General features: G+C 38.1%; 1 protein-coding gene across 1 annotated transcript; it reads left to right on the plus strand.

Moving 5' to 3' along the window:
• LOC110040128 (ATP synthase mitochondrial F1 complex assembly factor 1-like) lies at nt 1–16,133 on the plus strand. Its single transcript, XM_020745318.2, has 10 exons — nt 1–268; nt 3,756–3,852; nt 4,369–4,431; nt 5,270–5,332; nt 6,400–6,450; nt 8,639–8,686; nt 9,133–9,228; nt 13,314–13,380; nt 14,612–14,652; nt 15,808–16,133. The coding sequence occupies exons 1-10, from the start codon at nt 45–47 to the stop codon at nt 15,997–15,999; spliced, it is 942 nt and encodes a 313-aa protein (XP_020600977.2). The 5' UTR covers nt 1–44; the 3' UTR covers nt 16,000–16,133.
• Nucleotides 16,134–17,566: the final 1,433 nt, after the last annotated feature.

The following is a 17,566-nucleotide window of genomic DNA, read 5'->3' on the forward strand; positions in this document are numbered from 1 at the left end:
ACGGGTTTCTCAACAAGTGGAAGACTGGTGACGACAAATCCAACATGGCTGCCAGTGTGCGAATTTGTTTTTGTCTGAGAAAATTCGCGAACAGAGCCTCTTGTATTCAAGGGTTTAGACCCAGAATTTCCTCTGAAGCAAGAGTAAGGTTTATCTCTTCATCTAGAGCTGCTTATTCAGCAAGTGACGAAATTGAATCGAATCCTTTTTACGAGAAATATGCCGAGAGGATCAAGAAAGTCAGAAATGAGATCAAGGAAGGCAGACTGTAAGTTGATTGTGAATAATGTCATTATATTGTCTTGATCGGGAAATGAATTCTCATTACTAATTGTCATACATTTCTCTTGATATCAATTATGAGAATATCGTGGTTCATCAACCCAGGGAGACGGAAGGGGTGCTTTCTATGGGAATATTCACCAATGTTCACTGAGCCTGAGGCGAATAATTGTTTTAGTATAATTTCCAGAGGTGAATATCAACGACTACAAAAACATAAAAACACAGACAAAATTCTTCTTGTGCATCCATGTATGCAGCCGTAGTTTAACAATAAGCTTACATATACATTGATTGTCAATCAATTTACTCATCGAGTTCTGCAGCGGCGTCAACAAAACCAGGATCGGACCAGACCAGACCGGATCACGGATCAGATCATGGACCGGATCACGGACCGGATCATGGATCGGATCATAGATCGGATCATGGATCGGATCACAGATTGGATCAAGGAAAAAAATTCAAAATTCAAAATTCAAGATTCAAAATTCAAAATTCAAGATTCAAAAGTCAAAATTTTGTTGAGCAAATTACACTAGAGTGACTACTTTGAGCAGAACATTTTATTTAATTCAGGTGTGATATTCCTTTATTTTTTTATAATATCAAGCCAACTGGGAGCTGGTCACAGATGAATTTTTTTGAGGCTGTTGGGTTTTGATTGTGATGATCAATCATGTCTTCATATCTTTCTCAGCAGTTCAGATAAATGATATTTCGTATATTCGCTTGCATCCAAGGTAAACTGTTATAAAACAAGTCAGCATGGTAGTAATAGGGCGAACATATGAATCGAAACACAAGAACTAAAAACACTAAAAGAATTAAACACCTGATGATTTCAAACAATTTCTGTTTCTGAGACAAGTCTATACTTTTACGAGATGTGAGTTTGGAATACAATATTTCGTACTGGATTAAAACGAAACAAACCATTTGTATTTCAAGGAAATATAGCTGTTTTACAAAAACTTATAGGAATAACATCGATAGTGTGAACGATAACACAACCCGAGAATAAACAAAATTTTAGGAGTTACGTCACGATTTTTGGAGTCATTTTTAGGGTCATAAAGAGTTGCCTTTGTATGGAATAAAACCTTAAAATGATCGTGTTCTAGGAAAGAAAGCACTTAAGAGGCAAGAACAAATCAAAACGGAATGAGGATCGTTAAGAATGGCAAAGATTAATGAGGACTGCAAATGACGAACTTGAAAACTAGGCTAGTTTTTTCAAGATGCACAAATCGTGTTGAAGCTCCTTAAAAGCAAGTCATGTCCTTAAGCTTTTGTACGTAAGTTTTCTCATTAACTGTAACGCCAACTGTAACGCTCACATCTGACACGAAAATGTGCCAAGAATTAGCTACTGATACTAACAACAATTTCAAAAATGAGAATGGGAGGTTCACGCAAGCTTCAAGCCAACTAACATTCAAATAGAACTACATCTGCCTGTTCATTACAATTTAAATTCGTCGTAAATTAGGCGCTTATGTGGCTTTTTAAACAACCTCTTGTCATTCTCTGTAATTAACATGTCATTGCATCAAATTCGGGATTCTTATTTTTATTTGACATATTTTAGTTTTCCACTTTTATTTTTTATTTATTATTATCTTATAAACGATTTGATTTTTTTTTTCTTTAAAACGTTTTTTTTTTTTTCTGTGATTCGATCCATGATTCGATCTGTGATCTGATCCGTGATCCGGTCCGTTATCCGATCCGTGATCCGATCCGTGATCTGGTCCGTGATCCGATCCGTTATCCAGTCCGGTCGGTCCCATCCAGGTTTTGTCGATGCTGGTTCTGCAGTAAAACAAACAAGCCAAACACGCCGAAAAATAAATTCATCCGGTACCTTTGTTTTATCGTTGTTGACTTCATCCACAGTTGTCATCATCACCTAAAAATGAGTAGCTTTAGTTTGAAGGAAAATAAATTTTGGTCAATCGAACTGACTCAACCACTGCGATCGATGCAACCACTGTGTTTACAATTCTTAAATGCCTTGAATACAAGTTTTTGAAAAGAGTTTTTGTCTAAGGGCGACAGCAGTAATTTTGAAAATTCCCCATCCTTTTAAATATCTCTGACTTGGAGTGATGTCTTTTGAATAAATGAAAACTTCATTCAGCAATGGTCCGCCATGTTTACTTGCCAAGATGGCAAAGATGGTGAGCTTAGTAACCAAGCTCTAGTCGGGTGAATATGGCGTCATATGATGAGCTTTTCAACCAATCAGAATGTCCAATTCTTATATTCACCTCTGGAAATTATACTAATTGCCATTTTATCATATTGGTTGAGTATCTGATCAATCAAGCTACAAAAAATATCAGCTCTGAATGTTGAAAAGGCATGGTACGAATTACTGTCCCAAGACATTTGAGCTTGATGTATTGAGTACTTTTTGAGTGACATGAGTTTAAATTTTTTTGCGCTTTTTCCATCAAGTAATCTTGCAGTTTTTGAAAGCCAACATTTTAGTTAATACCTTACCTGGAGACCTATCGAAGCACCTGTCACCCCAGGGTGCAGTCAGTGTAGGTTATGCTGATAATCTTCAGTCTGGCCTTAAAAATTTGGCGGCATACTAGTATGTCATTGGAGTTTTTGGCATATAGCGGAGTGCACATTTATATTTGCTGCTGCTGGCGTGTAAATGCCAAACTATGTGAGGCAAATTAGCATGATAACTATAGCTTCTTAACTTTTCTTCATCCCTCACATCCTGCCCCGTAACAGGCATCTTGTACAATCTATTTGAGCCGAATTTCATCAGCCACGCTGGGTTGGCATTTAATAGCATTCTTCGGCGGTGGGACTTAGGTTGCTATCCAGGTGTGTGGCATGGAATTTAAAAAGCCTTGGCATATCCAAGGGCATAGCCAGGATTTTACAAAGGGGGGATCACACTGTGTCAAAGTGAGGGTACTCACCAGATTGTCCTGGCATTTTCACCACCTGTTGTAGGTTGTTTGCTTAAAAAAGGCTTACAAAAGGGGGTCATGGGCACCCTAATACACCCCTAGCTATGCCGTTGGTATCTTTGATGTGGAAGCCTTGCAGAATGCACCCTGGCTGTCACCTTTTCAAAGAGAGTTCTCTCTAAGATTGCTTCTTCTTTCCCTTTCCTCCTTCCTCTCACCCCCCCTCCTAACTTCCTCCCTTTTTTCCTTCCCTCCTCCTTCTCAAGCTTCATCCTGCTTCCCTGTTGCATCCTTCTTTGACTGTGATTTTTATTTAAATTGTTGGTTTATCTTCAGTGTGAGCTTTGATGCACCTACGCCTTCCTTCCTTCCTCCTTTCTTTCCTTCTCCCCTTTCATTCCTTCCTTCCTTCTTTCCTCCATCTTGGCTTACTTGCTTTCTTCCCTTATTTCTTTCTTTGCTTGAAATACTCATTTTTAAACTTGTCAGCACAAAAATATATCTTATGTCTTTGTATCCCATGGTAATTCACAGAGAAGAGAAGAGTTTAGAGGAGAAGTTCTGTCTAGATGCCAAAGTGAGAGGAGAAGCTGAAAGATTCAAAAAGAAGCTCCAGCAAAGGGCTGCTGATGTGAGCTTTTAATGGCACGACAGTAACTTTTGTTTTACAATTATACATTTTAATTTTAGTCTTGTGGCTAGTGTTAATATTACTGTCAATTTACACTTATCTATTACTGTCCTACATGATAAGATTTAAGGGAATCTCACTATTGGGCCAAGTGACCTCATACCACACCCAGATCTTATCCCATTTCAGTATCAGGAGCATAAAGAAACCTGGATGTGACACTAGTCTATTGCAGATCTTTAGAAATGAAATTTACCAGCACCCATCATTAATACACCTAGGTCCAAAGATGTATATCATACATGTAGACTAAAGATTAAAAAAATGAAGCTTCCAGATGCTTTGTTATCATAGCCAGCTCACTTTATCCAGGAGATTTAAATTCATTTTTCTTTACTTCCATTAAATCATTTGATACCTTTAATTTGTATTAAATCATTTCTTTTTTTCAGTTTTCAAGTACACTATAATTATATGATATAATACACTGTAATGATTATAATATATTTTTTGTAGAGTGCGCTTCTTGGAAGCAATCCTTTGTCGTCCACTGGAGAAGCGTCTACATATGGACAGAAGGTTTAAAACTGTTTCTGATTTGTTTGTTAGATAATGTTTAGACATTTCATAATGATAGATGTCCAACAGTAGCAGTTAAATGTAGAAATGATGATAGATGTGAATGCAGCCATAACAATACTGGAAAAAAGACCTGAGAAAAGTCTTTTTTCCAGTAGTGTTATGGCTGCATTCGCATCTATCATCATATCATAATGAGCTGACCTTAAAGATGATTTCCAGTCCATAGCTGCAAACTCTCGAGAGTTTGTTTGCGTTTGTTGTTTTGTTTCATGCATGATGTCACAAAATGTGAACATTTTGCAACTACTTAGTGAAGTAAATTCAAAGTTTGATGTCAGCCGCCATTATGGACATGAAGTAACACAAAGCTTTATGTTTCGTTCTTTCTCATATCACTTGATGAAACAGCTTTGAAGCAGTTGGAAAGAGAATTTGAAAGGCCTCAAAGATACTTGTATTATATGTGGTTTGTAACAAGTAACATCGATTTGCATTCTATTGAGTGAGGTTTTTTATGTTTATAAACATTAGGGTGCTGAGACTGTGCAGTACAGACTGGAAATCATCTTTTTTGTCATATCAGAATTATAAAGGATTGAGTCTTAGGAAAGAGTTATGTATAATGCAACCTTAAGAATCATTCATTTCATTTCTGTTAGACGCAAGTTTACTCAAATGTTTCACTCAAATTGAGTAAACTTCTGTTATGTTTTTGGCATCTGTACTGCCTTTTTGTGAGGAACACAAGCTGTATTATCCATCCCAGGTACAATAATCGTTTGCCATTGGTCCAGCTCAAAATTGAAACATGTGTTAATTTCCTCTCATTTGGTAGACCTTAAACTCCATTATGCATCTGGATAAAATTATGGACAAAAGTGCAGAAGAAATTGGACAGGTGCGTATTTGAAACACTGCTGTTCAGAGGAAATAGTCCCATATTATTCAAATGCACTTGTTAACCCATGCCATTATAGTTTAAGGGCCCTATAGTCAGCCACACCTTTGTTTTTGTCTACATGCAAAAGTTTGTCTATTATATTTTATTTGGACCATGTCAAAATGAAGGAAATCAGTTAACTGTGAAACTACTAAAGATAATCAAACATACTTTCAGGAACACAACTTACAGTAAGCAATAAGATTTCACTTCACAATGCAACATCAATAATTTTGATGGCATCGAAAATGGCAGAGGTTAACGAGGATCCTTTAAGCTTACTGTACATGAACATGTGTTGTAACTTGCCATGATTTGTTCTAACACGGGACAACTTATTGTTTGACTTTTTGTTATGTTGATCTTGAAACAGGTTGTGACTTGTTGAAGAATACGTTTCACATTCTCAAACAGGACACATTACTAGTTCTAGAAATTGGAATTCTGAGGTTTTGGGTGAAAAATTACAATTACCATAGCTGGCCAGGCTATTTGTCTGATTGTTGAGGAAATGGTGGCAAAATTAACCACATGTTCTAACAATAACTTCTGACCTTTGTGACAACCCTGTTTCTGTCAGGTTGCCCCAGCAACTCATCTTTACACAATAATATGTTTACTTCAGTCTAGACTGCCAAAGGGCACCATGAAAGTAAAGTGTCTTATTCAAGAACACAACATCATTACCCTGATACGGGGGTTTCATTAAGGGCCAGGCATCAGGCAAATTGACCAGCTGTGAGGATGATTTTGCCTGTCTCATTTGACCATCTAGAGCAAAGTTTTTCTACTAAAGAAAATTCAGAAATTCAGTCAGTCAAAACTTTTGCCTGCTTGTGAAAACCAGTTGACCTCAGGCTGCAGAAAACGTTAATGATTGACCTCTTCTGACACACAGGGCTCAAACTCAACCTAACTTTAACTAGGTTCCAATGCTTGAATCTTTATGCTACTGCCCTTTACACGTAAATCATGATTTGGATAGCGTTTTTTGATTGCTCAATTTGTTTTTATTTTCATTCCAGATTTGGCGAGAATATCACAAAGATAAGGACTGCATCAGTGCTGTCATCCCAGTATGTTTAATAATGACGTATTGAAATTTTGCTATAAACTTGTTATTAACATTGTTTGCAGTCCTTTTATTTTCTGTATTTGTCTGTAATATTCCTTCAATCTTTGACCCAGTTACAGTAGTTAATGGATGTTATTGTATGGAAAGCAGACAAGAGACTTCAAACTTCCTAGATCAAGCGGTAAAAAATATTGCCACTTGCGGTGTCTACTTATCTACGTTGAAAAACTATGGATACAAGAAGCCCTGTGAACAAAACCAGCCATTCACTGACGATAAAAAATGGTTGTTATTTATCGTGTTTGGTTTAAAGTGTTACTTCTTGTTTACAAAGCTCTTTTAAAATAATCAAGCAACTGACTAATATATAAAGGACTTTTAAAACATAAAGACTAACACAACTTATCGCGTGTGCTCCCAAGACCATAACCTCCTCGCTGTTCCCAGAACCAAACACAGAACATTTAGGGGTGGCGAATGGTAAATGCGAGACTTTGCGAGACGGCGAGACAAGCGTTTTTCTTTGCGAGCCCGAGACATTTTGACTTTTTAGATTGCGAGACCGAGACTTCAAAGTGTTTTGAGTGCGAGCGAGAGATATTCAGACTCTTAAAACTCGAGCTCAAGATTTAGCTGAGAGCTAGAATGAGCTTGTACTGCCTTAAGCCAGCTTCTTGGAACTGACTGGAACTGGAAATTTGATTATAACACACTACGTTATGATATCCTAGAGAAAAATATCTGTTTTTCTGGCGCCAAAACGGACGTTGTGGTAGATTTTGTACCTTTTTGTGGAATTACGACAATTAGGAGAAGTTAGGATTAAGGAAAATTTGTAAGTTGCGTCATTGAAATTCCATATCAAGTGAAGAGAAGAAGTCATTTAAAAAAGCAGATAAAGGAACGAATTGGGACTTCGAGACCCTTAGCCTTGCGAAATATCGAGACTCCGAGACAGCTTCGTAGAAAAATCGAGACTGCGAGACGCACATAGCCGCTAAAAAACGAGACTGCCAGACCCGTGAAATTCGACTAAAATTTTACGAGACCCAGAGTTTTTAAAGGACCATTCGCCACCCCTACATTTGGTGATTGCGCCTTTGCATGTGCTAGACCTTTTCTCTGGAAAAAACTTCGTCATGAAATAAGACCAAGTCCAACATTGATTGCTTTTAAATCAAAGTTAAAAACTTACTTTTTTAAAATAGTGTATAGTATGCCGTAGTTTTATATTATGTTTTTCAAAATTGTATTATTTTTAGACACATTTTTGTTATATTTTTACTGTAATCTTAATCTTACATTGTAAAGCGCTTTAGAATATTTTATAATTTTAGCGCTATATAAATCTATTATTATTATTATTATTATGTTGTTGTTGTTGTTGTTGTTGTGTTGAATATGATTCTAGTACAGATCCTTGTAATTGATCATCATGATGGCAAATAATTATAAGGCCTCATAAAATTTAGATACATACATGATTTAGTTCTAAGTTTCCATCAATTTTTGTTCACAAAACGGTGACTTCAATCAGGTGAGTTTGGTTGAGCCATGGTTGGTGTTTTAGCAAAATGCACTTGACCCAAAACACCTATGGCTAGAGCAAAGTAACCTGACATGCTGTAGAAGGGAACTAAAATAAGGTACGATTAGATATTTAATCGTATCTATAACAAAATTCTCGATTGTGATTGGTTCTCCATGCGCCTATTTGCCACGTAATCGGCACGCGATCACATTTTTGTAATTGGACACCTGTAATTAGATACCCACGTGATTCGCACTTCAATTGCACGCACTTTAATGGCTCTCTTTGCAATGTTTCCCAAAGTTTTCAAAACTTATATTCCGAAATTTATTATAGATACGATTAATTAGTAATTGGACCTTGTGTCATACAATTCAGGGTGAAATTGTGCTTGTAATTTCAAATCGGCCTCGCGCTTCGCGCTCGACAGATTTTGAAATTACACGTGCGATTTCTCCCTGTATTGTACTCCACTCAGTCCAATTACTATTACTAACGTACACAAATCAGAGCATGAATTCTGCCCTGATACCAGGTCATTGTATACATGTTATAAGGAGAGTAACCATAGCTTCTCACTGGCTAATTGCAAATTTCAGTTTGGTAAACATGAAAACATTTAGCAAAACCATGACCTGCATGTATTTTTGCTTTGTAGAGTAACTTGTATGACCGAATGGAAGAGCGATTTCTAAAGTTCCCTCTGGTAAGTATAAAAAGAGTCATTGTTTGTAAGATATGCTCTCAATTGGTGGTTCTTGTTTGAATTTGCAGTTCTACTTTGATTGCATTCCAGCTTATCAATAACTTTCAAAGACAGTTTGTAGTCTGTTTTTCTCTCTAAAATCAGAAGGGTGCACAGGGCGAGGGTTAGGACGAAAAGAGATTGCATGGGACGGGACAAGCCCCTTCTCGTCCACGCCGTCTTTTTTGCGTTTTGTGGAGATTAATGCTCGTGGGACCTTAAGAGAAAAGATCGAGCTTGAGCAGTCTGTAATGTTCTAGATAAGAACCAAGTTTATTGGTAGTTTAGGACTAGTTGTAAAGTATTCCCTGCTCAAAATAACGAGAACATTGCTTTCATGCAGGGAACCCCCAAAGGCGCTACCCAGAGTTACTACTTTTTTGAATGGCTCTCAATTTGTTTTTCAGTTCATCTACCCTCTTCCAAGAGAACAAGGATACGAATTCATGTATGCTGAGTTCAAGGATCACAAGTGTTACTTCACATCTCTTCTTCATTATCAAGTAAGAGTTATAGTTTTGACTTTGTTTAGTGAAACCATGTAGCAACTATCAAGTGCCAAGCGGGGGAAAACATGTACCCAGTGCTAAGCGCGGGAAAACATGTCAGGAGTGCCAAGCGCGGGAAGACATGTAACCAGTGCCAAGCGCGGGAAAACATGTAACCAGTGCCAAGCGCAGCAAAAGGGTCGTTGCACTCACCTTGCTTTCATTGGCAAGAGACAGTTAGTAATAGGTCAAAACTTTCGTGGTTTTGACTGCAAGCAAACTTTTGTAATTACAAGTTGATATATAGGTCGGCACCCCGGGGTCGGCACACACTAGGGGACATGAAGCTTGGACATATTGCAGCGACAGTTTTCCTCGTGCGACATGCCTGTTTCTTTGCGAAAAAGTTCTATTGCGGGACAAAATTTTGTCCCCGCAACTTGTTGCATGAATTCAACTGGTTTGAATTCTCACGTCATGAAGTAGGGACAAATTGGACTCAAGTTTTCAATGTCGCATCGTGTACACTGTTTTTGCAATCTGTTCCCGCTACAACGTAGAAACAAACCAATATCCGCTTCGTGTGTACCAGTTTGTCTACTGTCCCTGCAACATGCGTCCTATGTGTATACGCGAAGGGTTTGTCCACGCTTCACGTTCAACCTCACGTCCCCATAACGGTCACCTAGTGTGTGCTGGCCTTAAATGTACACACAAAACACTCCTCGTTTTTCCACACTAAAATACTTTATTACTTAATATTGATTATTGCATTTACACAAAAACATAAAAGACAATGTTCAAAACTCCTTTTCTACAAGTGACAATCCGTGACACCCTACATGAAAACTGTTTGGGGGCGTAGCTCAAGTTACATATCTGTGAAATACAGATTAGGTAGTGAGCTGACGGTCCATTTATCCAGCGGACGTTGTGTTTTGAACTGGTAGAACTTCCAAGCTTCAAGTTTGGTTTTCAACTCAGAGAAGCTTGTTTCATTGATATTAACATCGTCTTGCTGCAAGCACTGATTGTCTTTTAGAGGTCTGTAAAGAGAAAACCACATGTTGTTTAACTGACATTGAAAGATGAATGTAGAGAAACGTGGTAACGCATTGGCGCATAAAAATGAAAAAAAAATAGAGTTTAAGGAAATACTTAGCTCCTAGATTAAACGCCGGACCACGAATAAGCGCTTGGTTCAAATAAACGCCGGATCCGCAAGGTCGACTTAAAATAAACACCACTAACATATGTTCGAGCTTTCAGCGTTGCAATATTAAACGCGGCGTTTCTTAACATCTATTATTAACGGGTCCCGGGAGGGGGTCTGCCATATAGAAAGGACGGGGGTGCTCGTCGGAAATTTTGAAAAGAACCCCTACGAGGTACCAAGGTCCTGTTTTGTGAGCGTGGCTTGAATTTTTTCCACCCCAAAGAGGTGCCAATTCTAAAGCAACACAGTATATTCTGTCAGTTTTTTTTTCGGCTCATTACCCTAAAAGGTACCACAAAGCTCCCGGTGTGGACCTTTTGAGGCTGGACACCCCAATAGGTACTAAAACCGCTATTTTAACCCCTAAAATGTATGACGAGCAACCCCGTCTTTTTCATATGGGAGACCCCCCCGGGGGGAATAGATGTCCTTATTTTTATTCAAAAACCACAACATTATACCAGTTTAATTTATTTTGCGCCCTTCAAGATTCTAAAGAGAGGCTGCGAACAAACCAATCGACACAATCTATGAAACACATCAACTACATCTCTAGAATGTAGAAGTTCTATTTCCTATTAAAATACCTAGCAAGGATCCTTTTAGGAAAAGCGCATTAAATATCGCCTTATCTTAGAAATGGATATCTATTTTCTTTACCTTAAGCACTTGTACGGTAGTTTCCATTCTTCGCCTGTGGCGAGCTCGTTTTCATCATGTATATTTTCTTCAAGTGGTAGATTGTTCTCTTCTATTCGAGATGTTACCATAGGTAATCTCTTGGAAATACCCTGAGAGTCAGGTATACGGACGCGTTTTTCTTTCCGTAACCTGTGATTAAAGTAAAGGAAGAGTTGTAGAAACTTTTCTGAAGTTTAGCGAAAAATGAAATCGAGTGGTCTCGTTACTTTATACCTTTTGGCCTCTGCCTTTTCTTCCCTTTTCGATTTGTAAGCGCTCCAAGCAATTCCCATTTTAATTTATCAATTGTTTGCAGTAAATTCTCTGAGAGCTTTTAAAAGACGTCTGTTCAAGAGAATTTCTGTTTTCAGACTGAGTGCGTTATTCCGTTGTGACATAACAAAAGGAGCAACTGCGCGTGCAGTTATCAGCCAATCAGATGGAAGCGCGCGCAGTGGTTTGTTTGTGTTTTGATTGGTTCCGTTGGCCCGTGAAAAAGAAACGATAACGAGGTTGAGAAAAGAGGAAGCGAAGTAATATGTTTTCTTTTAAGCAGTGTGTCAATTGAAAGAAGGAAACTCCGATTGCCTCGGGGGAAAAGGAAAGCCGTTTTATTCGTGAGAATTAAAATGACGTGTGTTTTGAACCTTGCACGTGCTTACTATTTGCAAATCTGGCTCCTCTAAAAGCTCTCTGAATTCTCTTACGACCCCCTTCCTGTTCCTCTTACAAGCCCCCATCTCTATAAATCCCAATTAATAAACTAAACTAAACTAAACTATTAAGAATAAAAAGCAGCGATATTAAAGAATGACGTTTCGACGGCTCCATGCCATCATTCCCAAATTCAAATAAGATACGTTATGTGAGTTCGTTATATAGTGAATGTACTTGTGAAGGTCTCAGTACATATGATTAAGAGATAAAAATAATCGATGAATAAAAATAAAAATACCAAGCGTGGTGCGCTTGAACTGTCAAATAAAAAGTTTTGCTTTAACGGAGTCAGATTGAGTGTTAAGTGTTGGTTTTTTGTTTCTGATGAAGAGCATTTCATAAATTAAACAATCCAGTTTTTTGAAAACTCGTTGCTTGTATTTTGACTCGCCCTATGGGCTTGTGAAAATACGGCACAACTCGTAAAAATATTTAGCGCTTATTAACCGAGCAGGAGGTCTGTATGGGAGAATCTTGACCGAGGTCGTGAGTACAGATCGGACCAGTGAGGTCTGTACACACGAGGTCAAGATTCTCCCATACAGACCGACTTTGTTCGGTTAAAAAGATGTTTATTATATGGCAAAGACGAAAACTTTAATTCGTTTAATGTAACTGGTTTGTTGACATTTTGCTTGCGAACGGCGATGAGCTTAACTTAAACCTGGCGAAATTTGCTCGTCCTCTTTACTTTTTTTTTGTCATCAGGCTTTTGGCACTTCCATAAATGATTGAGAAGAAAATGATAGAAAACGGTGAACATTTTTGTGTTTGAGTTTGCTACTTTTTCAACGCAAAATGAAACCAGTCTAGATGCCGGTCTAGATGGGGAAATCTAGACCGCGGTCAATATCGATTTCAGCCAATCAAATTCGTGAATTCGGTAGTTCCCAGTCCTTGTGAGACACAGCCATATAATAAACAGCGATACTACACACCAAAACATTTAGTAAGATATATATAACAGTAACATATATGCGTAAGTGATGAAGCACAAAGTGACATTTCACAGCGTTTCGTGGCATAAGCGCTACCCTCCTTTGTTATAGAATGCCTTAATTTTAATTATAAGTGAAGTACTTTCAGTTGACTATTGACTGTTGATCAGAAAAATTATGTTTTTGAACCTTGTTCTATGATTTCTCCTACGACCCCTTTCCCTTCCCTCTTACAAGCCCCCATCTCTATAAATCCCCATTTCTCTTCTCAGAATTGCGAAGCCGGAAAACGTGTATGTAGAAAAAACTTCCATTGAGAATGTTTCACCTCCTCGCAATCCCCGTGAATGTACTTTTTTAATGTTTCCTTTGTGCGGAGAAGCGTTTGGAAACATTAAATTAAAATTAAACAGCTCTGTCATGTGTACTAGCGACAGCAGCAAGATTTTAAATAAGTATTCCTGTGTTTCCTCCCTCTCAAAAACCCACATAAAGAACTAGACTAATATTGAAATTATACAGTTCTTAATGTCTTCTCACTTCAACAGACTCGAGGCGGAAATGCTCCCTGGTCGCTGGCAATGAAACATTTTACAGAGCTAAGAGATAGTAAAGGTATGCACAGTACGTGTAATGTCACTATGTGACTAACAGATCATTAGATATCTGTTTATTACTCTTCCTGGTTAAAAAATACTGTTTTGTAATGCAAGAACTGCTGGTATAGTTAGCTTAACTGTGTTTATTTCATTTTGTGTGTGTCTGTGCATGTTTTGTGTCCCTGTCCTAAACATGCAAACTTTTTTTTCTCTTAACTCGTTTCCTGACATTTTTAACTCTTAGGTGATTTCAAGTAGCTAACACCCCTATCATTTCTGTTTTTACTCTTGGTATAATATTCTAATTTCGCTTCTAACTCTGTGGTAAAATTAAATTGTTGTTGTTGTTGTTGTTGATGTTATTGTTGAACAACCCATCTTCTCATTTACCGTTTATACAAACAAATTACAATATTGCTACAGTGAGTTTTCTACGGCATGAAAACAAGCAATAATGAACCACTACAAAAATAGCCATCAGATTTCAGATATAACTCTGCTACGTAAAGAAGCAAAGAGTCGAGTGAAAACTGACAAGTTCACCACAGAATTAAGCTTATAGCAATTCAATACATAGCTTATAACCCTCTGTACATCTGGGTCTTTACTCCAATGAACTTAATTCTGAGCTCATGACCATACAGTTTTGCTTCAGCAGAATTCATTTTGTAGCGTTGATGCTGCTGCAGCGCTGGTGCATAAGTAAGGCAGCATGCACACTACGCCGAAGAAATTTGAAAACATAGCTTTATTTCTACGGTTAGGCCTACCGTCCTCACGACATTGAAGCTTTTCGAAAACGCTCTTTAAACCAGAGGAATTTGAAAGCACCGGCTTCTGTTTTTGTGTGGACAGAAAACAATTTGAAAACGGAGGTTTTTGAAAACAATGACCTCGCGAAAATCACGTGATTTCCCTGACCGAGTTTTTTTTTCAAACACAAATCCAAAATGACCGGTGATTGTTTCGTTTTTAAATTCCTCCGGCGTAGTGCGGACGGAAAACATTTGATGCGTTTTCAGAGTGAAACCCGTTCTCAATTCCTCCGACTTAGTGTGGACGGGACGTAAGCTGTTTAAGCCTGAAAATGGCAACTGTGAGTGATCAAAGTGTACTTAATATGCAAACAGTTTTGGTTGATCAGTGTGACATGTAAATTCAACGAGAACATGTTTATAGTTATACAGCCGAATTGTTGTAGGAAAAAATATATATATTGCCACAGTACCTGTATCTTTGTATTGCAGGAATAGTACTGATGGTTGGAGAGGTAGATACAAATGAAATGGTAAGTACATTAAATCTCGTTTTTAACAAGAGAAGATGAAGGGAAAGCATATTATTCTCCCATACAGGCCTTATTCTCAAGATAATCCCTGTCACCTTATTTTTAGATCACTCCTGGCTTCAGAAGTCAGGAGATCTAGAAATAGCCAATCCTCAGTGCGGGGCAAGTTTTACTCGCGTGGACAGCCTAGGGGGCTTTACGCGCATTTTCATCCTCCGAGAAAATACTCACGAAACGCGCGTGGTAAAATTTCCACGGGAGAACTGGATACCATATCTAAAAATAACTTGAGGGGTTACCCTGGGTGTAAGGTCTATATGACGGATTAACTCTCTCAATCTTCATCTTCTCTTGTTAAGATTCAGAACGATTGAGACAGATGACAAAAAGCAAGTTTCCAAAATGCAGCCTAAATGTTTCAGTGTCATACCAACTTTTAAGAGGACAATTTTCGTGTGATCTTAAGAATTGCTTTCTAAGGTGTTTGCGACTTTTTTTTGTTCAGACCAGTTCATGTAAGGATCAAAAGAAGCTTTGTGTTTTTTCCCACTAAAATATTCTCAAAAACAAAAGGTTACAATGCGCTTACTTTGCGAGCTCGCTAAGAAAAAGCGCTTCCTGTTAGCTTGTTTGTTGTTTTATTTGTGTTCATCATTAGTAACGTTAATCATCATTAATAAGGAAAATTGTAGACTGATCCTCAATTCAACTGAAAAAGGATCTCAGCCACACTTATCCTTTTATCTGGGGAAGCGTCCACATAACGCCGGAAAGTTTGATAACGTAGCTTTACTTCCACGGTTAGGCCTACCGTCCGCACTAATCCAGCACGAAGACGGAGCTTTTCGAAAACGCTCTTCAAACCGGAGGAAAATTAAACACGCCTGCTTTTCCTTTTCGTGTGGCCGGAAAACGCTTTGAAAACGGAGCTTTTCGAAAACGATGGAGTCAAGGTAATCATGTGATTTTCCTGGCCGAGTTTTCCTCAAACAAACTGGTAAAAGTTGCGTTTTTAAATTTCTCCGGCGTACTGCGGAAAGAAAACGTTTGATGCGTTTTGAGAGCGAAATCTCCGTTTTCAAATTCAGCTCCAGTGTTGTGTGGGAGGGGCCTAAGTGTTTTGGCGTAATTATATTGTTTTCAACGTCCTTACAGAGCGTGTTGGACGCACAGTGGCTCGCCTATCAAGTTCAGATGTACTATGCTTCACAAGGCGATCGAAGAGAGGAGATCTTGAAAACATTCAATGTCTTCCCGGAGAAATTCGACCACATGACGGTGGTAAAAGAACTGAACTCTGAAATAGAAAGCGGTGTCTTGACGGGATCAGTTAAAGAAAGGGAATAAACATTGTACATTCAAGAAATTGACGAGTCGAGACTGAACACCTGAATCATTCTACAAGTGTTGTTCAAGTTTTCGTCCACAAGGAACTTTCACTGGAAGTATTATCACATTAAATGAAAAGTTTTATTTATGTATCTTGTTGTTCATTCTCTTGTTGCGGAATTTGTGTTTGTACTCAGCCTAACATGTAATAAGCCGAATTAAATTAACTTTTAATGTTATGGAAACGCAATTAAGGGGCTATGTTGATTGAATCTCAACCTCGCTCTCAGGGTCCTCTCCCTACCTCGAGTAGAGAGGACCCTGGGCACGAGGTTGGTTTAATCTGCGCGTCACATCTTACGCACAGACAGTAAGTTGAACAACTGCAGTACGGGAAGTTGCTAAGCCCTTTTATAAACGCCTTATCAGGCTTCTTTAGCTGGGCTCGTAAGCTTGATTGCTGTAAATAATGGGTACATCACTTGCAGTTTTGGCCCGCGCGTTTTGCGGCTGGTAATACCAGTGCCAAACGGAAGCCGTTTTCAAAAAGATGCGCTTTCATTGATTGTTCCATCGTCGCCGTGTAAACGGAAGGCGTAACCACATCGAAAAAGATGAGGCTAGAAATGAAGCCGCGTCCGTGTAAAAGGGGTGTTCGTGTGGACGGTAGGCCTTTAATCATTTACACAACAGAAATACATGCATATTCATATATATAAAGCTGAGGGGGAAAGCCAAAAACAGAACTTACAAATAGCCACCCAAATCACAGAAAAAGAAAAAGAAAAAACAAAATTAAATATAAATATAATAGTAATAACAATAAAACCGGTAATAATAATAATAATAATAATAATAATAATAATAATAATATAATAATAATAATAATAATAATAATAATAGAAGAAAGATTAAGTTAATTTGGCATCTAACTGATAAAAATACATCTTGCAAAGTCGTTTGAATTCAGAAAGAGACTCAGACTTTCTGAAATGCAAAGGTAAAAAGTTCCAGGCTTTGGCTGTTCTATGGAAATAAGAGTACTTCAGAATATTTGTTCTTGAATATTGAATTTTAAATGACAGGACAGCATTTCTCAGATTGTATGCCGCAGTGTCTCTGGAATTAATAAACATGGATAGGTTAATATTTAAAAGACCATTTAAACACTTTAAAAAAAGATCAAGTCAAGTAGAGTCCTTCTAGACTTAACGGTAAGAAGATGCAGAGATTTTAAACATTCCGTGTAAGATTTTCCTTTGATCATGAGTCGCGTGGCTCGTTTCTGAACGCTTTCAATCATATTCTGTAAAGGGCTTGGTGAGGGGACCAGATCTCGCAGGCGTATTCAAGATGAGGTCTCACAAGATGGTTGTAAAGCTTGCGCATCACAGCAGTCTGTGTCCGATTTCCGCACGTACGTTTAATTAGCCGCAGGATCTTATTTGCAGACCTTTACTTTTGTAATGATGTGATCATGCTAGGCCAGTTTATGATGTAGTATTATGCCTAAATCCTTCTTCTTGTCAGTCATAAGTAAACTTTCCGTGCCAAGATGATAGATATTGTGAATAGGTTTTTTCTT

Source organism: Orbicella faveolata, unplaced genomic scaffold (genome assembly GCF_042242905.1).
Source record: "Orbicella faveolata isolate gen_17 unplaced genomic scaffold, um_ofav_v1 contig_14, whole genome shotgun sequence".
Lineage (NCBI taxonomy): Eukaryota > Metazoa > Cnidaria > Anthozoa > Scleractinia > Merulinidae > Orbicella > Orbicella faveolata.

Coding starts and splice junctions, on each gene's coding strand:
- LOC110040128 (XM_020745318.2), top strand. CDS start 45: ATGGCTGCCAGTGTGCGAATTTGTTTTTGTCTGAGAAAATTCGCGAAC. Junction 13,381..14,611: donor AGAGCTAAGAGATAGTAAAG/GTATGCACAGTA, acceptor TTTGTATTGCAG/GAATAGTACTGATGGTTGGA. Junction 14,653..15,807: donor AGGTAGATACAAATGAAATG/GTAAGTACATTA, acceptor ACGTCCTTACAG/AGCGTGTTGGACGCACAGTG.